Genomic DNA, 16,985 nt, shown 5'->3' with positions numbered 1-16,985 from the left:
ACATAGGGCGGCGAGGAAGAAAGTGACTCATGGCTTTAGAACTCTTCACCGCCTCCGAGAATCGCTCCGTGATGGTACCCACGGCGTCACCGAATAAGCCAGATGGGGAAACGGGAGCATTAAGCAGCGTCTTCCTGTCGGCCTCCTTGAGATCTGTGAGATTTAACCACAGCTGGTGCTGCATCACCACCATGAAGCCCATGCTGCGTCCGATAGCCTGCGCCGACTTTTTGGTGGCTTTCAGTGCGAAATCCGTTGCCGCCCTCAGATCCCTGAAGGTATTCAGGTCCGTGCTGCCCTCGTCCAGCGCCTTTAGAGCCCGCGCCTGGAAAATCTGGAGGACCGCCATGGTGTGCAGCGAAGACAGAGCCTCCTCTGACGCGGCGTAGGCTTTATTAGCCAGGTGCGCCGTCATGCGGCACGCCTTAGAGGGTAGTGAAGCCTCACCACCCAAGGAGGAGGACGACGGGCAGAGATGGGCCGCCACGGCTTCCTCGACGGGGGGGATATGCAGGTATCCACGAGCCTCCGCCCCGTCCACTTTAGAAAACAGCTCAGACCTGCCGGCGCGAGCGCGGACGCCCTGGGGGGTCGCCCACGCTTTGGTGACCTCATCGTGCAGGTCTGGGAGGAAAGGGGCACTTTTCCTCGGAGCGGCGGCGCGGCGGCCCGAGTCAAAGTACCAAGAATCGAGTTTGCTCCTTTGGGGTTCTTGCGGGGAACTCCACTCGATCTCTAAATCCTGCACGGCCTTAGAGAGAATGCGCACCAGCTCTTCGTGAAAGGAGGGGGGGGTGGGCGTCAGCCTCCGACGCGGCAGGCGGAGACTGGTCCCAATCTCCGTCAGACGCCGTCAGTGACATCTCATCCTCCTCTGCGGGGACCCCAAAGGAGACAGACTCGGCAGCTCCCGGTTCAGGACGCAGGCTCTCGGCGACGAACTGAACCGGAGAGCGACGGGGAGGGGAAGCGCGGCGTTCCGGCACGCGCTCGGTCTCCGTCGGTGGCTGAGCCCCCACCAGCGGCACCTTGGCGGAAGTGGGAGGCTGCAGCGAGGAGCTTTCGAGAGCGATGTTGAGCCGAGTCCTGAGCACCCTCATTGTGAGCTCATCACAATGAGGGCACTCGGACCCAACCAACGCCGTCTCTGCGTGGAGAAGCCCCAGACATACTATACACAGTTTGTGCGAATCGGGCGGGTCGATAGGACCTCCGCACCGTGAGCACATTCGCGACATCCGGATCGCTAAGAGGGACGTCCGTCTTATCCGCGTACTCAACAGATGTCTTCGTTGCAGGGTAAAACTTGCTTGTGAAGGAGAAAATACTGAAGATATTCACTCAGGACGGCTGCTATTATAGTGAGAAGGCCACGCCCTCTTTTGCCGTCTTGAGCGTCATTGGCCAGCGCGAGTTTCAACTGCACTGGCGTTGTGCAATAAGGCTTCAGGGTTATCGTGATTGAAGGATCAATCCCATTGCGTCAGCTAACTGACGCAATGTCGAGAGAACGTTCTCGACAGGGAACACTTTTTTCAAAACACTACACACAATTCTCTACCTAAAACACAAAGATCTATGAGGAAGTCACTTGCTTTCCTTTTCCAAACACAACCAATCAAAATGCTACACTCATTCACCAGGTCACACAGACACACTCCTCACATGTGCAAACACTAAATGCTTTACTGATCACTAACCAATCACTGCTTTACTTTACAGTAGTATAGATATGCCTATAAATAGGTCAAAGGTCACTGTTTTGTCAATCTGCACCCCCCCTGCCAATTCCTGGAACAGTACCCCACACACAATTTACTGTATTCTACTGTAAAGAATATACTTTTACGAGTTCGCCTCACTGACAATAAAGTGGGACTGCTAATATGCGTGAGTGGCGTGCTGTCCCGGGGCGAATGTTCCGAGCTCGGGAAATACCCCCCGAGTTCGGAACGTTCGTCCCTTGACCGGGAAAGGAGCCCCGGGCCTGGGGCGTGCCCTGACCCGGGTTATCCCCGGTGCTGAGCTAAATGTACGTAGTGAGGCGAAGGGGTGGAGGTGGGTTTGCGATAATTCCGGAGAATGAGGGTAAGGAGTCTTGATTATTTATAGAGCTGCTACTAAGTTAGTGATTGATAAACAGCTGTGTTCATTGCTTAATGATCGAGAGCCAGCCGTGTTCATTGATTAGTGATTGAGAGCCAGCCGTGTTCATTGATTAATGATCGAGAGCCAGCCGTGTTCATTGACTGATCAGCTCCTCCCAAACCTTGTTTATATAAAACATCATTTTGGTTTACATGTTTATAGTTTTGTTGTATGCTAATGTATACAACAGTAATATTTGGCCTTATAAATATTTTCTGTTTCTACATTGCATTGGTGTTTCCGGTGTACTTGTTACTCTCATCAGATTACTTTCACTGTAGAACATTGTATTGAAATGTAGATATAAGCCCATGAAAGACCAAAGAGCTTTAGATTTTGAACAGCAGTGTTTACATGGTATATCCAAAAATGCATTATTATGAAAGAAGTGTTTTCCATTTGATGCAAATGTTTCATTCTGACATGTGTTTGTGGCATTTTGAATGCAGTGTTGCATTTTGAAGGAGATATGTGCTATTTTGCATTTTGTGTGTGCAGTTTTGAGAATTGTGTGTAGAGTTTTGAAAAAAGGAGACTTAGTTTTGAAAACGTGTGTAAGCAATTGGCAAAAACTGTAATAAAATCTATTGCATGACTGCTTTTGAATCTCTGTCTTAATCTTGACATATCTTTTACTTTCATGATGGTACAAAAGATTGCAGAATTTTACAAAAGTAATAACGCGTTTTTAGTACTCATAATTACACAAGATGTTTCACTGTTGCATCGATTATTAAACACGCTGATAGTCACCATGTAACTTCACAACTTTTATTAGCAGTTAAAACAAGGAAAGTCCAGTTTTTGAAAGTGAACCCTGACTAAACACATGTTTCTTTTCAGCCACAGTTGTAGACAAAGAAAATGAGACAATCATTCTTCTTACAACAGATAAATGCAATCTACAACAATAATAATAGTAATATTAATAATAATAAAATGTTAGGATGCTTGTGTGTTTTGGGTAGTAGGAATGGAAATACTATGTTATTGCTAAGGTGTTTATTAAATGGGTTTTGTGTGTTCTGGCTGATATGATTTGATATGAGTTTATTCATGGTGTTTTCATGCTTAAGTCAAAATAGCCATGCCCCAGGACTTTTTAAAATATTAAACGAAATTGTAAAATTATTATTATTATTACTATTATTATTATATACATTGCAGGCACATTGAATAAATCCATTATAATAATTGAAAATACATTCTTTCACACTTCATTTGAAATGTCTTTATAAAAACAGCACATGTACAATTAATCTGGACCCAAACAAAATAAAAAAATAAACATGCCTCGGTTAAAGTGCTTTTAGTATTGTTAACAAACATCAATATGTTCATTCCAGTGACAAAAGATAAACTATGGGAAAATCTAGACCTTTACCCAAAAAAGTTCTATACTGGCACTGTTAGACACAAATATAGACAATATATAGACAATGCAGTCCCTCGATAAGACGAAAACAAGTTATTTACTCCAACGCTTGTACTTTTTGACCTATCATTACCTACAGTACAGTGGTTTAAACATTATGATTTTTTTCAGTCTTTTACATGACCCCTCTACAATCCAGAATCCTTCAAGAAAAGTATTTTATTATCCATGTGTTCAAGTCAGCTGTTTTCCATCAGAATGTTATATACAGTAAGTTCTCAGGTGTCCCAAATCAGTGGCACTGCTTTTCTTGGCCACAAGGTGGAGACAATCCTTTACAGTTGACCAGTCCATCTTATGAGCGTTTGTTTGTGTTTTGTGTGTGTAAAATCAGTATTGTAGTGTGTGAAGCAGCAAATCTATAATGAGTCCACCCACATTGAATTCCAGAAGATCTATTAGCTTAGTAGTTTTCAGTAATCACTTTCTCTGGCTATGTTCGAAATAGAATACTAGCCGTTGACTCATACTATGTGCAGTATATTTTTAATATCCACTTGTTAAGATATGATGTAAGGAATACTGTTTCCGGGTCTAAGCCTCCACAAATTTCAATAGAGGAAACAATTTAAACAGCAGTTTATGAGCACTATTTATTCATGTTAGTCATTTACGGGAAAATGTATAAACTCAGTGTACACTGCAGTTTCCAAACTCTTGGAATCACAGACAGCAATTACTGGCTTCCTATATCAGCTCACATCAAATTCAAAGCTCTGCTCCTGGCCTTTAAAAGTACCACCGGGTCAGCACCCCCTTACTTTAATTCGCTTATACAGACCTACGTACCTTCTCGATCTCTGTGCTCTGTCACCGAGCAAAGGCTTGTGGTGCCATCTCAAAAAGAGGAAACAAATCACTATCGTGTACCTTCTCTGGATCTGTTCCACATCTATAGAATGATCTGCCGGTCACGACACGATCAGCTGACTCTGTAGCAGTATTTAGGTAAAAACCCATCTCTTCTGCCAACACCTCACTTACTAATACAGAGTTTAAAGGAGAACACCACCGATTTTCAATATTTTACTACCGGTATGTTCTTACCTCAACTTAGACAAATGAATACATACCTTTTTTCAATGCGTGCAGTTAATCTTTGTACAGCGCATTGTGAATGTGTTACCATTTAGCCCAGTTTTCCTTACTGAGCGTTCTCACCGCCGCCGACTTGAGCTTTCAAAGAAGCTCAGGCTTGCCCGGTCATGGACGCTTGTCAAAATGTATGGGGAAGCTTGTTGACGCTTTGGCCGCTCTGAAGTCTCTGAAGAACTAATGTTTTGATAGGAATGAAAGTTCACCTAATATGTTTCTCCAGAATCAGCCACCGAAGAACGTCTAGGCTATATTCGATTGGTTGCTGGCGTTTTGCCACTGCTTGTTGTAAACCGTGTCATAGCTCATTACCATAAAGTTGAGCTTCTTTCAACTTTCTGATTGACGCTCTGGTTGCTCAAAATGTGACGCCGATGGATTTGATGCTCCTTGCAGCTGAGAAAAGCCAGCTTCTATAGTAAATGAATGACTTCTGGCAACTTTGGAAGCTCAAGTCGGGGGCGGTATGAATGTACAGTTAGGATCCAAACAGAGGTGAATTTAGAAGCTACCAAACACTTTCATGTTTTTCTGCTTTCGGCAGAAGTTGAACATATCTCAACTTTTCAAGCGGCAACGCATGCGTCAGCCAATCAGATCGCCTTATGCAAATAACCTAGGCAGAGCCAGTCAATTACGTTTATGGAAGACCAGAGCATAGGTTGCGTCCATTGTGATTGGCGGTTGGCCATGCTTCAGACAAGCCTTCCGTCAAGCATTAACACTTTCGCCCCTTGAGAATGTACTGTTACTAACTAACCTTTTTCTATGTATAATGTTTTAGGCCTTAAAGGCGGAGTCCACGATGTTTGAAAAACGCTTTGGAAAAGGAGACGGGCCGACTACCAAAACACACTTATAGCCAATCAGCAGTAAGGAGCGTGTCTACTAACCGACATCCTTGCCGGGTTGCGTATGTGTGAGGTGGGTCTTTTAATAGAAGGTCCAGATTCTATTGGGGTAGAGGCGTGTTTGTTTAGGTGATTTTAAATATCAACATTGGCTTTCAAACATCGTGGACTCCGCCTTTAATGATACTACTTCTAGTGCATTTTTGTATTGCTTTTATTGTTTACCTCATTTGTCAGTCACTTTGGACGAATGTAATGTAAATGTAAATATTAATCATTCATAAAAAATCCATGTCTGGTCATCTCCCTATGGAATTAGAGATTGATTGGACCCGGAAGTGGTGCATGATGTCAGCCTTAACAAGCGGATACTACTTTTTAAATATAGTATGTTAAAGTATTATCAACAACAATAAATGTTTAACGCAGTAGTGTACTACATTGTTGTCAATACCATCATCTCATTAATATCTTTGTTGAATTAGTTATTACAAGTGGGAAACTTTTTTAAAAGCTCTGATAGCTCAAACCCGACTTTACGACATCAAATAAAAATTAAACAGATTGTTGGGTTTCTCTACATATTACACATTGTTTTGCATAATTGTATTGGTTGCATTTGTCACCTGGTGTATTTTTTATGTTGTTGAAGCTTGTTCCATTTTTAATTTCATTAACTAAAGAGTTTTTTGTCACATTGGACAAGAGTGTAATTTGATTTGTGAGATACATACTGAGTAGTATACTATTTCGAACATAGCCCCTTTTCTTGTGCCCATGTTATTTTCATTCTTGCATGTCAGTGTATTTCAGCAGTAGCCAACTCTGCTGGCACGCTGCCTGGCAAAACAGGTAGACTCAGTGGCATTAAAAAGAAGTTGGCTAACGCTTACTCGTACAAGCACTCGGGCAGTTTATCTATATCAGACTACGTTTTCACCCCCTCCATCTTTGTGCTTTTTCTTATCTATACATTACTTATGCGGACACTAAGTTGGTCTCGCACACGCCCCCTTTCCTCCCGGTAAATCTCCTCCAATCTCATTTTTTCTGTATCTGCCCCTTGGTCTCCTCCTTTACTCTTTTGATAGGAAGCTTGAGTATTATGAGGTGGGGCTTGTTTGAAAATGGGCGGCGTCTTGGTCTTGGCAACCTTGTCAAAGAATGCAAAATCAGCGACATACTTCCCAGAGGGGGAGAGGGAGACAACAGGTGGAAATTCATAGCCCCACAGAATCTCGTCCGGCAGGTAGGAGGTACGAACCTGGCAGGTGGCCGAGGTGGGCTCCACTGTAGCACTCATAATTACAAGCAGCTCAAAGTCTGCCAGCTCTGGGTCCGTCCACCCACCACCTAAGAACGAAAGATACAGAGAAAATCTGAGTTTGAGATAAAGAGAGAGTGCATTAGTAACTGACTTAAGTTCACCCCAAAATGAAAATTAGCCCAAATTGCATTAATTCCTAAGCCATGCAAGGTGTATAATATGACTTCTGCCCGAACTTGACTCTCTCGTGAACTTGTGTACAGCTGTTGCTGGAAGCAAGTGCATAAGTTTATAATATAAGGTATTATTATATAAATATTTAGAAAAACCCATTGCTTCACTTTGGAAGACAGTTAATAACTGTTTGAATTAGTTTTCAATGGATCAGTATGCTTTTTGGACCTTTAAAAATGGGGCACTATCCAAAGCCATTATAAAGCTAAAAAAAGAACCAGGATATGATTTATATAATTCCAGTTGTGTTTGGATGAAATAAAAAAGTTATATACACCTAGGATGGCGAAAGAGTGAGTAAAATATGGACTATTTTTCATTTTCGCATAAACTATTCCTTTAAAATGTAGACTCTAATGGCAGATATACAAAAAGAACTTGTTTGTTTTATATACATATATTTTCATAGCACTGAACTTTGCTGTTGACCAGTGCTGTTATAGGGGAAGCCTTAACCCTTTTTATCTGTTAAATAGTACCTTTTTTGGACAGGAGGTGGCACGGTTGTCAGTTGGAGGATTTCAACAAACCATAATTTAAAAGTGCTGATAATGTATGCGCATCCAACTAATAACTATTCACAGTTTAAAATATGACTTGGCAAATCATAACAAAAATGTAGTAGTAACTCATTATACGTTTAGAAGCAATACACACAAAATATGCAAAATAAAAGAAGAGCACAAAGTCATCTTAAATAAACGTATTAATATGCCGCATGCATAATTTCCATCAAGCAGATAATACCAGCCGAAAACCACAAATGCACAGAAAAATCAATAACATTACTTGTAAACATGCCATTGACCCACTGACACACACACTCGCACACACACCTGCATCAACATTCCACATTCAGAGCGAGAGACCATCATCTGTGAAAACAGCCTTCCTCCAATCCAGACCCAGTTGTGCATTCTGGGAGTTTAAAACCTGGGGTTCCATAACTCACAAACACACACACATTTACCACTTAATGTTCGGAATAGTTTATGCTCAAATAGCCAATACACAAGGATACATGGGTAGAGAAAAGTATTTGGAAAAACATGTACAGTATTATGTATGAATGTCATTTAAGAAGAATTTCTTCTTCTTAAATGACATTCATACATAATACTGTACATGTTTTTCCAAATACTTTTCTCTACCCATGTATCCTTGTGTATTGGCTATTTGAGCATAAACTATTCAAGAAGAAACAGGTTCTGTAGCATTTGTGCATAGGTAATACTTGGTTTTGTTATCCAATGCAATGGTTCTCAAACTTTAACGGTGTACCCCCAATCCCCCCACCCGTGTACAGTACAGTGCATCCCTTCGTGGCCCTCTAAATTTTTTTTTTTACATAAAATTGTACTTAAACATAACATAACCATCTCGTGGACTTCAGTTTGAGAACCACTGATCAAATGCAATGATACATAAGTATTTTTAACTGTGGTTCAAGCATCCAAATACTTTTAGAACCAAAGTCACATTCTCATGCAGTCACATTATAATGTTACATTTGTCGTGTTAATGGATTCACATTTATTCTTATGGTTTACAGATTGCTCACTCCAGCTTAGATTTCTCCGATATGCTGATCAAAAAACATAAAAAAAAATACAGAGAAAAGACCCTCTGTGGATTTCAGTGTTTACAAGCAGGCCTGTTGATTGCAGATTGGCCTTAACCTTGAAATTCCAAAACCTCTCAATATGTCTGTTCTTCATATATATATGTAGTTATATTCTAACAGATAATATCCAGGGCTTTCGTAACAATAAGGTAAAGCAGCAGATTGTCTTTTTTTGTTTAAAGAACACCAATTATCCAATTCAAGATTTTAAATTTCTTTTGGTGTGAGGATATTAGGGGTGTAACGGTTCTCTGCAAAGAATCGAATCGTCCCATTATCCTCCCACGGTTTGGCACGCATGTGCACCGTGTTTGATTTCGAACACTCATTTCTAATATAGTTTGGTGAAAAAACAACGCATAAAATTGTAAAATTGCAGGTGCCGTATGCTTAAGGCAATTTTGATTTTAGTTTAAAAACGGCTTTGATTTTTATTTTTGTTAAGAAGCCTGTTGTGACCAAAGTGTTATGTGTTCATAACTCAATAAATAGCCTTTTTGTCCCCATAAACATACACACACCGAAACGTACCGAAACCGTGGCCCTAAAACCGTGATTCGCACCGAACCGTGAGTAATTTGAACAGTTTCAGCCCTAGTTGTGTATTAGTACATGTTAATGTTATACAAAAGGTACAAATCCCAAAGTAAACGATGACGCGAGTCATCTGCATTTTCTGGATCAGATTCGGGAATGTACTGATAAGGTAGTAAAGATGATATTTTCAGAACGATGAGCTTTGTAAAAAAAATCAATGCATTTCAGGGAGGCAGGGCATAGAGGGGCAACATAATGTATGGTATGTGGAAAAAAGTGTTTCTTTTAAGCATAAATTATGCGAAACCATAAAATACACAAAATAACGTTTTTTTAACAACGTGCTCTTTAAAGCAACACTATGTAGTTTTTTTACCTTTAAATAATGTCTCTAAAATTATTTCAGTGATAGAACAACTTTTAACTGGACAAATTGTACTGTTGCTGCAACCTGAGCAGCCTCCTAGCTGCTTCAAGCACACTCTGAAAGTGGCGGTGGAGGGTAGGAAACACAGCCCCGCCCCTCCCCCTGCCTGCAGAAGAGTGTCTGATACCAGGCACTGTTGCGCTTTTCAACCACATGGGGGAGCTGTAAGTCATTTTTACATGGAAACTACATAGTGTTGCTTTAATATAAACAAAAATCAGTTTTTGAGTAAATACATAAGTAGTGTTAAAATCAGACAACGTTAACCTCATAATAATGATTTATATTTTGAGCTGCCGGGTGTGATTGTATGGGAAAAGTCGGTTGTTTAACATACATAAATATAAGTACAAAAGGTAACATGCAATATTATGTAGAGAAGCAAATTTTACAGACTGGATTTTTTTAAGGAATATAATAAAGATGTTATTATGCACAAAAAGTATTTAAGAGCTATGCAGGTCAATTGCAGCTTAGTTATTTTTAAAAAACCTCTTCTATTTATATATATATACTATAATAATAGTAAATAGTATATGATTTTATTCAATTTCACTAACCCTAAACCGAAACTTGTATAAGCTGTTATGTGAGGAATGACAAATACAAGGATCCCAGCGCAGAGGTGTTTATTCAGTATGTATAATAGATGACACAAATGTGAAAGTCAATATGTGTAACAGGAGACACTCAGTGAAAGTCAATATGTATAAGAGAAGACACTCTGTGTTCGTGGAGATGTATGCGAGGAGGAGACAACACAGGCGAGACAGGCTCAACGGAATCCCTTCGGGAAAGGCTCAGAGTGGGAAACACAGCACGGCCGTAGAACGTCCACTCGCACATCCGAACTCCTCAGAGAAGAAATCCTGGCGGGGCACAGAGAGAGAGAGAGGCAGTCAGAGTCTTCAGCAGAGTCTGTGCTGGACAGCGCACAGCGGCAGTCCGAGCCTTACGCAGAATTACGCGCCCGAAAGCGCACTGCTGCTGGACAGCGCAAGAGGTAGACTGGCGCTCGGAGAATCCACAGACAGAGAGAACACTGAGGTTTGACGGTGACACACCACTCGGGAGAGACTGACAGCAGGGCTCGGAGTCTACGGGGTAAAGGCAGCAGAGAGCACGGTGAGTAATTCAAAATCTGAACAAGAGACAGAAACCAAGACACGACAGGACTAGAACTAGACAAGCTAGCGGGCAGGAACATACTAAGACGAACTTGCAAGGAACAGAGGAAACGAGGGGAATTTAAATCAAACCGGATGGGCAGATAATAAGGATCAGGTGTGGGACGCCGGTGAGAAGAGTCGGAGATAATGAGATCACCAGGTGGAAGGCGCGCACGTGTGGAGCTGTCAAAACATAAACACAACACAACACATGGTGAAACAAAGACAAAGCGGCCAATAAGACCGAAATCATGACAGGACTCCCCCCCCACGACCGCCACCGGGCGGTCCATGAGGGGGCTCACCCCGTCGCCGGCGGAGATCCTCTATCAGCCCAGGGTCCAGGATGTCCCGGGCCGGTACCCAACTCCTCTCCTCCGGACCATATCCTTCCCAGTCAACGAGATATTGAAATCCCCTACCCCGGCGACGCATATCCAGTAACGACTTAACCGAATACACAGGGGCACCATCTATAAGCTGAGGGGTGGGAGGGGTGGGGGCAGAGGGAACAGGGTTAAGGTGGGAAAAATACACAGGCTTCAGTTTAGACACATGAAAAACTGGATGAACCCGACCGAGTGCTGGGGGCAATCTGAGCCTGACCGTCACGGGATTAATGACCTTAACAATGCTGTATGGCCCAAGGAATCGTGGAGCCAGCTTGCGAGAAGGCTCACGGAGAGGTAAATCCTTGGACGAAAGCCATACTTTCTGCCCACAGATAAAACGGGGCGCAGTTCTACGGTGACGGTCGGCTGCGGCTTTGGTTCGTCTGGAAACCTGACGTAATGTAAATCTAGCTTTTCTCCAGGTGCGTTTGCAACGACGGACAAAAGCCAGCGCAGACGGAACCACCGCATCGGGTTCCTGTGATGGGAATAAAGGGGGCTGAAACCCCATGGACGCCTCAAAAGGGGACATGTTAAGGGAAGAAACAGGGAGAGAATTATGGGCGTATTCAACCCAGGGTAACTGTTGGCACCAGGAGCTCGGATATTGTGATGTCAGACAGCGGAGAGCTCTACCTAAATCTTGGTTAGCCCGTTCACATTGCCCGTTGGTCTGAGGATACCCTCAGACCAGGACCAGATCAGGATACCCTGAAGACAAGCTAGCTGTGGAGCCTATTTGTCTACAAAATTCCTGCCAGAAACGAGAAATAAACTGAGGACCCCTATCTGAAACAACGTCTGTGGGCAGACCATGTAAGCGAAAGACGTGTTCGATCATAACCTGGGCAGTTTCCTTGGCAGTGGGCAACTTGGGCAAAGGGACAAAGTGAGCCGCCTTGGAGAAGCGGTCGACAATGGTCAAAACTACAGTGTTTCCCTTAGAACTAGGCAAATTGGTTACAAAATCGATGGCGATATGTGACCAAGGACGAGAGGGAATGGGTAGTGGTTTAAGCAGACCAATAGGGGCTTGATGAGAGGCCTTATTACGGGCACAAACCTGACAGGCTAACACAAACTGTCTGACATCGGGGCCCATAGAAGGCCACCAAAAACGCTGACGTACGGTAGCCAACGTTCTCCGAACCCCCGGATGGCAAACAAACTTGGACTCGTGACCCCACCGGATGACCTCGGAGCGAAGCGCATTCGGAACCCACAATCGACCCGCTGGGCACCCTTCTGGCACTTCCCCCTCCCGGCCGGCCCGTCTCACCCGTTGTTCTATTCCCCAGCGCAGGGCACCCACCACCCGCCCCTCCGGGAGCATGGTTTCGTCCCCAGCGGAACCGGGGCTTTCGAACAAACGAGAGAGAGCATCGGGCTTAGTATTCTTGGAACCGGGCCGGTACGAGAGGGTGAAGTTAAATCTGTCAAAGAAGAGCGCCCAACGAGCCTGACGAGAAGATAACCTCCTGGCTGAACGGATGTATTCGAGGTTCTTATGATCCGTCCAGACTAGGAAGGGCTCCGAGGTCCCCTCTAACCAGTGACGCCACTCACCCAAAGCCAGTCTGACCGCCAGCAGCTCCCGATTGCCTATGTCATAATTTCGCTCTGCTGGGTTTAACCGATGGGAGAAGAAGGCACAGGGATGCACCTTGCCATCCTTAGCAGACCGCTGAGACAAAACGGCGCCTACCCCGACATCCGAAGCATCCACCTCCACAATAAATTGAGCAGCCGGATCTGGAATAGAGAGAACAGGAGCAGAGATAAACCGGGACTTTAAAATATCAAAGGCCTCCTGAGCACTGGAATTCCAGACAAACCTCTCCTTAGTGGAAGTGAGAGCAGTAAGAGGTTGAGCAATCTGACCATAATTTCTGATAAATCGCCGGTAAAAATTGGCGAAACCCAGAAATCTTAATAAATCCTTACGGGAGTCGGGGACTGGCCATTCGGCCACCGCTTTGATCTTGGCAGGGTCGGGACGGATCTCACCGGGGGCAACAACAAAACCCAGGAACGAAACTGACTTACGATGGAATTCGCACTTCTCCGCCTTGACATACAGCTTATTTTCTAACAGCCGGCGTAAGACTCGGCGAACATGCTGAGTGTGTTCCTGCATAGAGGGAGAAAAGATGAGAATATCATCTATGTACACAAAGACAAACTTGTTAACCATGTCTCTCAGCACATCATTAACCAGAGTTTGGAAGACAGAGGGGGCGTTACAAAGGCCGAACGGCAGAACGCAGTACTCAAAGTGTCCAGTAGGGGTGTTAAAGGCTGTCTTCCATTCATCTCCCTCTCTTATTCGCACCAGATGATAGGCGTTGCGTAAATCTAGCTTAGTAAAGAACTGCGCCCCCTGCAGGAGCTCAAACGCAGTAGACATTAAGGGAAGGGGGTACCTATTCTTAACAGTAATGTCATTTAAGCCCCTATAATCAATACAAGGGCGCAGGGAGCCGTCTTTCTTGCCAACAAAGAAAAACCCCGCCCCTGCGGGCGAGGTGGAGGGACGGATGAGACCGGCACGCAGGGCATCATTAATATACTGGTCCATAGCCTCTCTCTCAGGACCCGATAACGAATAATGTCTACCTTTAGGCGGAGAAGTGCCGGGGAGGAGATCAATAGCGCAATCATATGGCCGGTGAGGAGGCAGGGAGGTGGCCCGGGCTTTACTAAACACCTGAGCGATATCCGCATACTCCGCCGGGACCCCGGTCAAATCGACCGCCGGAACCTGAGGAAGAGAAAGAACAGAACCAGAAACAGCAGAACCAAGACATGACACATGACAAGACTGGGACCAAGACAAGATAATACTATGCTGCCAATCAACGTGAGGGTTGTGTTGCGCTAACCATCCATGCCCTAAAATAATAGGAGATAGAGACGCATGAAGGACGTGCAACACAATCTCCTCACGATGATTACCAGACACAGAGAGACTCACAGGAGAAGTGCAATGTGTAATCCGTGCCATCTGCTGCCCCTTGAGGGACCAGACATCCAAAGGGGATTGGAGAGGAACAACCGGAACACCCCAGGCGCGCACCAGCGCTTCATCAATGAAGTTGCCCTCCGCGCCAGAGTCGAGAAGGGCAGTGGATGGATGGTCACGCCCGGCGAAGGACAACATGATGGGAAGCTGGGTACTAGAAGCAGGGGAGAGCTTTGAAGAAGTGGCGCCCACCAGGACTCCCATATTCACAGATGGGCAGCGGCCTTTTAACGGGCAGGTCCTAGCAAAATGTCCGGATTTCCCGCAATACAAACACAGAGCCTTCTGCAAGCGTCTCTCTCTCTCTCTCTGTGACAGGCGCATGCGCCCCAGCTGCATGGGCTCAGACACGGCAGAGGGTGAAGATGATGAAGAGGGGAAAGTGGTGGTCTTGTCCGAAAACGCTCGCTGGCGAATGGAGCGTCGCTGCTCGCGAAGCAATCTCCGGGCTTCAATCCGAAGAGCGAGGTCAATGATGGCATCCAATGAGGGAGGAAGATCATGGACAGCGATCTCGTCCTGGAGATCATCAGACAACCCCTCGACAAACTGCGCTCGGAGAGCCGCTTCATTCCAGTGGCAGGCAGCCGCTAGGGTCTTAAACTCGATGGCATACTCGGTGACTGTGTGTCCTCCCTGAACCAGATGTGCCAACCGAGCCGCAGCGGCGTCCCCGCACACTGAACGGTCGAAAAGCCTCTCCATCTCCTCGCGAAACTCCTGAAACGACCGACAGCAAGGATCGCGGGCGTCCCACACGGCCGTAGCCCACTCGCGCGCCTTGCCAATCAGAAGGGTGATCACAAACGCAACCCGGGTGATCTCCAAGAAATAGCGGCGGGGCTGGAGGGCAAAAATCAAAGCGCATTGAGTCAGAAAAGCCCGACAGGAGGTAGGATTACCGTCGTATGGAGGTGGGGCAGTAACATGAGGCTCCGTCTGCGATGGCAGGCTGAGTTGGGTGGCATCGGCACTGAGCTGGTCCAAACGTGAGGAAAGGTCCGACATACGGGCAGATAAGTCCTCAACCTCCGCGGGATCCATTCTGGCAAGTTCGTCCTGTGAGGAATGACAAATACAAGGATCCCAGCGCAGAGGTGTTTATTCAGTATGTATAATAGATGACACAAATGTGAAAGTCAATATGTGTAACAGGAGACACTCAGTGAAAGTCAATATGTATAAGAGAAGACACTCTGTGTTCGTGGAGATGTATGCGAGGAGGAGACAACACAGGCGAGACAGGCTCAACGGAATCCCTTCGGGAAAGGCTCAGAGTGGGAAACACAGCACGGCCGTAGAACGTCCACTCGCACATCCGAACTCCTCAGAGAAGAAATCCTGGCGGGGCACAGAGAGAGAGAGAGGCAGTCAGAGTCTTCAGCAGAGTCTGTGCTGGACAGCGCACAGCGGCAGTCCGACCCTTACGCAGAATTACGCGCCCGAAAGCGCACTGCTGCTGGACAGCGCAAGAGGTAGACTGGCGCTCGGAGAATCCACAGACAGAGAGAACACTGAGGTTTGACGGTGACACACCACTCGGGAGAGACTGACAGCAGGGCTCGGAGTCTACGGGGTAAAGGCAGCAGAGAGCACGGTGAGTAATCCAAAATCTGAACAAGAGACAGAAACCAAGACACGACAGGACTAGAACTAGACAAGCTAGCGGGCAGGAACATACTAAGACGAACTTGCAAGGAACAGAGGAAACGAGGGGAATTTAAATCAAACCGGATGGGCAGATAATAAGGATCAGGTGTGGGACGCCGGTGAGAAGAGTCGGAGATAATGAGATCACCAGGTGGAAGGCGCGCACGTGTGGAGCTGTCAAAACATAAACACAACACAATAGGGGTGTAACGGTACGCAAAAATCACGGTTCGGTGCGAACCCCGGTTTTGAAGCCACGGTTCGGTTCATTTTCGGTACAGTAAGGGAGAAATGCAAACATTAAACTGCAGGTTGTTTATTACTTTAAACTTTTTTTTACAATTTGTTTACACTTTTTTAAACACTTTATTAAAGTATAAAATATATATAAAATGAAAAAATAATAAATAAAATACTACTGCAAAGTTATTTTTTACATCATTTTATAACAGAAGGTAACTCTTATCTTAACCTTCTCTTAAACTTTTTCTACTAAAACCTTGAACTAACAAATTCAATTCCTGAATACATTTATGAACTATTAGCCTACATTTTTGCCACTAAAAATTTTCTGTTTTGATTTATTTTGGATTGTTTAACTCACAGAATTGAATTGGCTATGTACCATCTCTGTATAAAAATAATATTACTGCTCTATGTGTAACTGCATAGCAAGCAACATGATGATATACTTATTATACACTCATTTTGAGATTAGTGAGCTGCATACATAGCCATCTTTGATCTTTTGCACGTTTCTCCTAATCTTTGCTTGTGTCATCAATGTAAGCTGTGACTTTACTTACGAACCCCTCCGCAGCTGAGTAACAGCTGAGTAAGCCCGGGTTACAGCTCTTCTCTGTCCCGACCAGCTGATCGCATTGTGACAATGATATGATTGACGTGATATGCAGATGAAAAATCTGATCACGCATTCCTTATTCTTGCTGTCACAGAAAGCGCGTCTCATGAATGCGTAGCAACGAAAGACGTGCATCCTCTCACGCACTTTTGAAAGAACAAAGCAGCGCGTTGACACGCGTTTAACATGCGCTTTTAGATACGACACGTAAACGTTTACATCAATAATCAAACGGATATACAACTAAGTAAATAAAAATCTTTCTGCGGGCC

At 44.7% G+C, this 16,985-nt stretch overlaps 1 protein-coding gene across 1 annotated transcript in view; it reads right to left on the bottom strand.

Annotated features, from left to right (window-relative positions):
- Positions 1–2,905: 2,905 nt before the first annotated feature.
- The window catches only part of kcnj10a (potassium inwardly rectifying channel subfamily J member 10a), a 34,859-nt gene continuing 20,779 nt past the window's right edge, over positions 2,906–16,985 (bottom strand). Inside the window, exon 6 of the mRNA XM_065294387.2 lies at positions 2,906–6,882. Within this exon, the coding sequence (XP_065150459.1) occupies positions 6,497–6,882 (386 nt within the window). The 3' untranslated portion in view covers positions 2,906–6,496. The remainder of the gene's footprint in view (positions 6,883–16,985) is intronic.

This window comes from Paramisgurnus dabryanus, chromosome 2, assembly GCF_030506205.2.
Source record: "Paramisgurnus dabryanus chromosome 2, PD_genome_1.1, whole genome shotgun sequence".
NCBI lineage: Eukaryota > Metazoa > Chordata > Actinopteri > Cypriniformes > Cobitidae > Paramisgurnus > Paramisgurnus dabryanus.
This window is presented reverse-complemented; position numbering and strand designations above follow the sequence as displayed.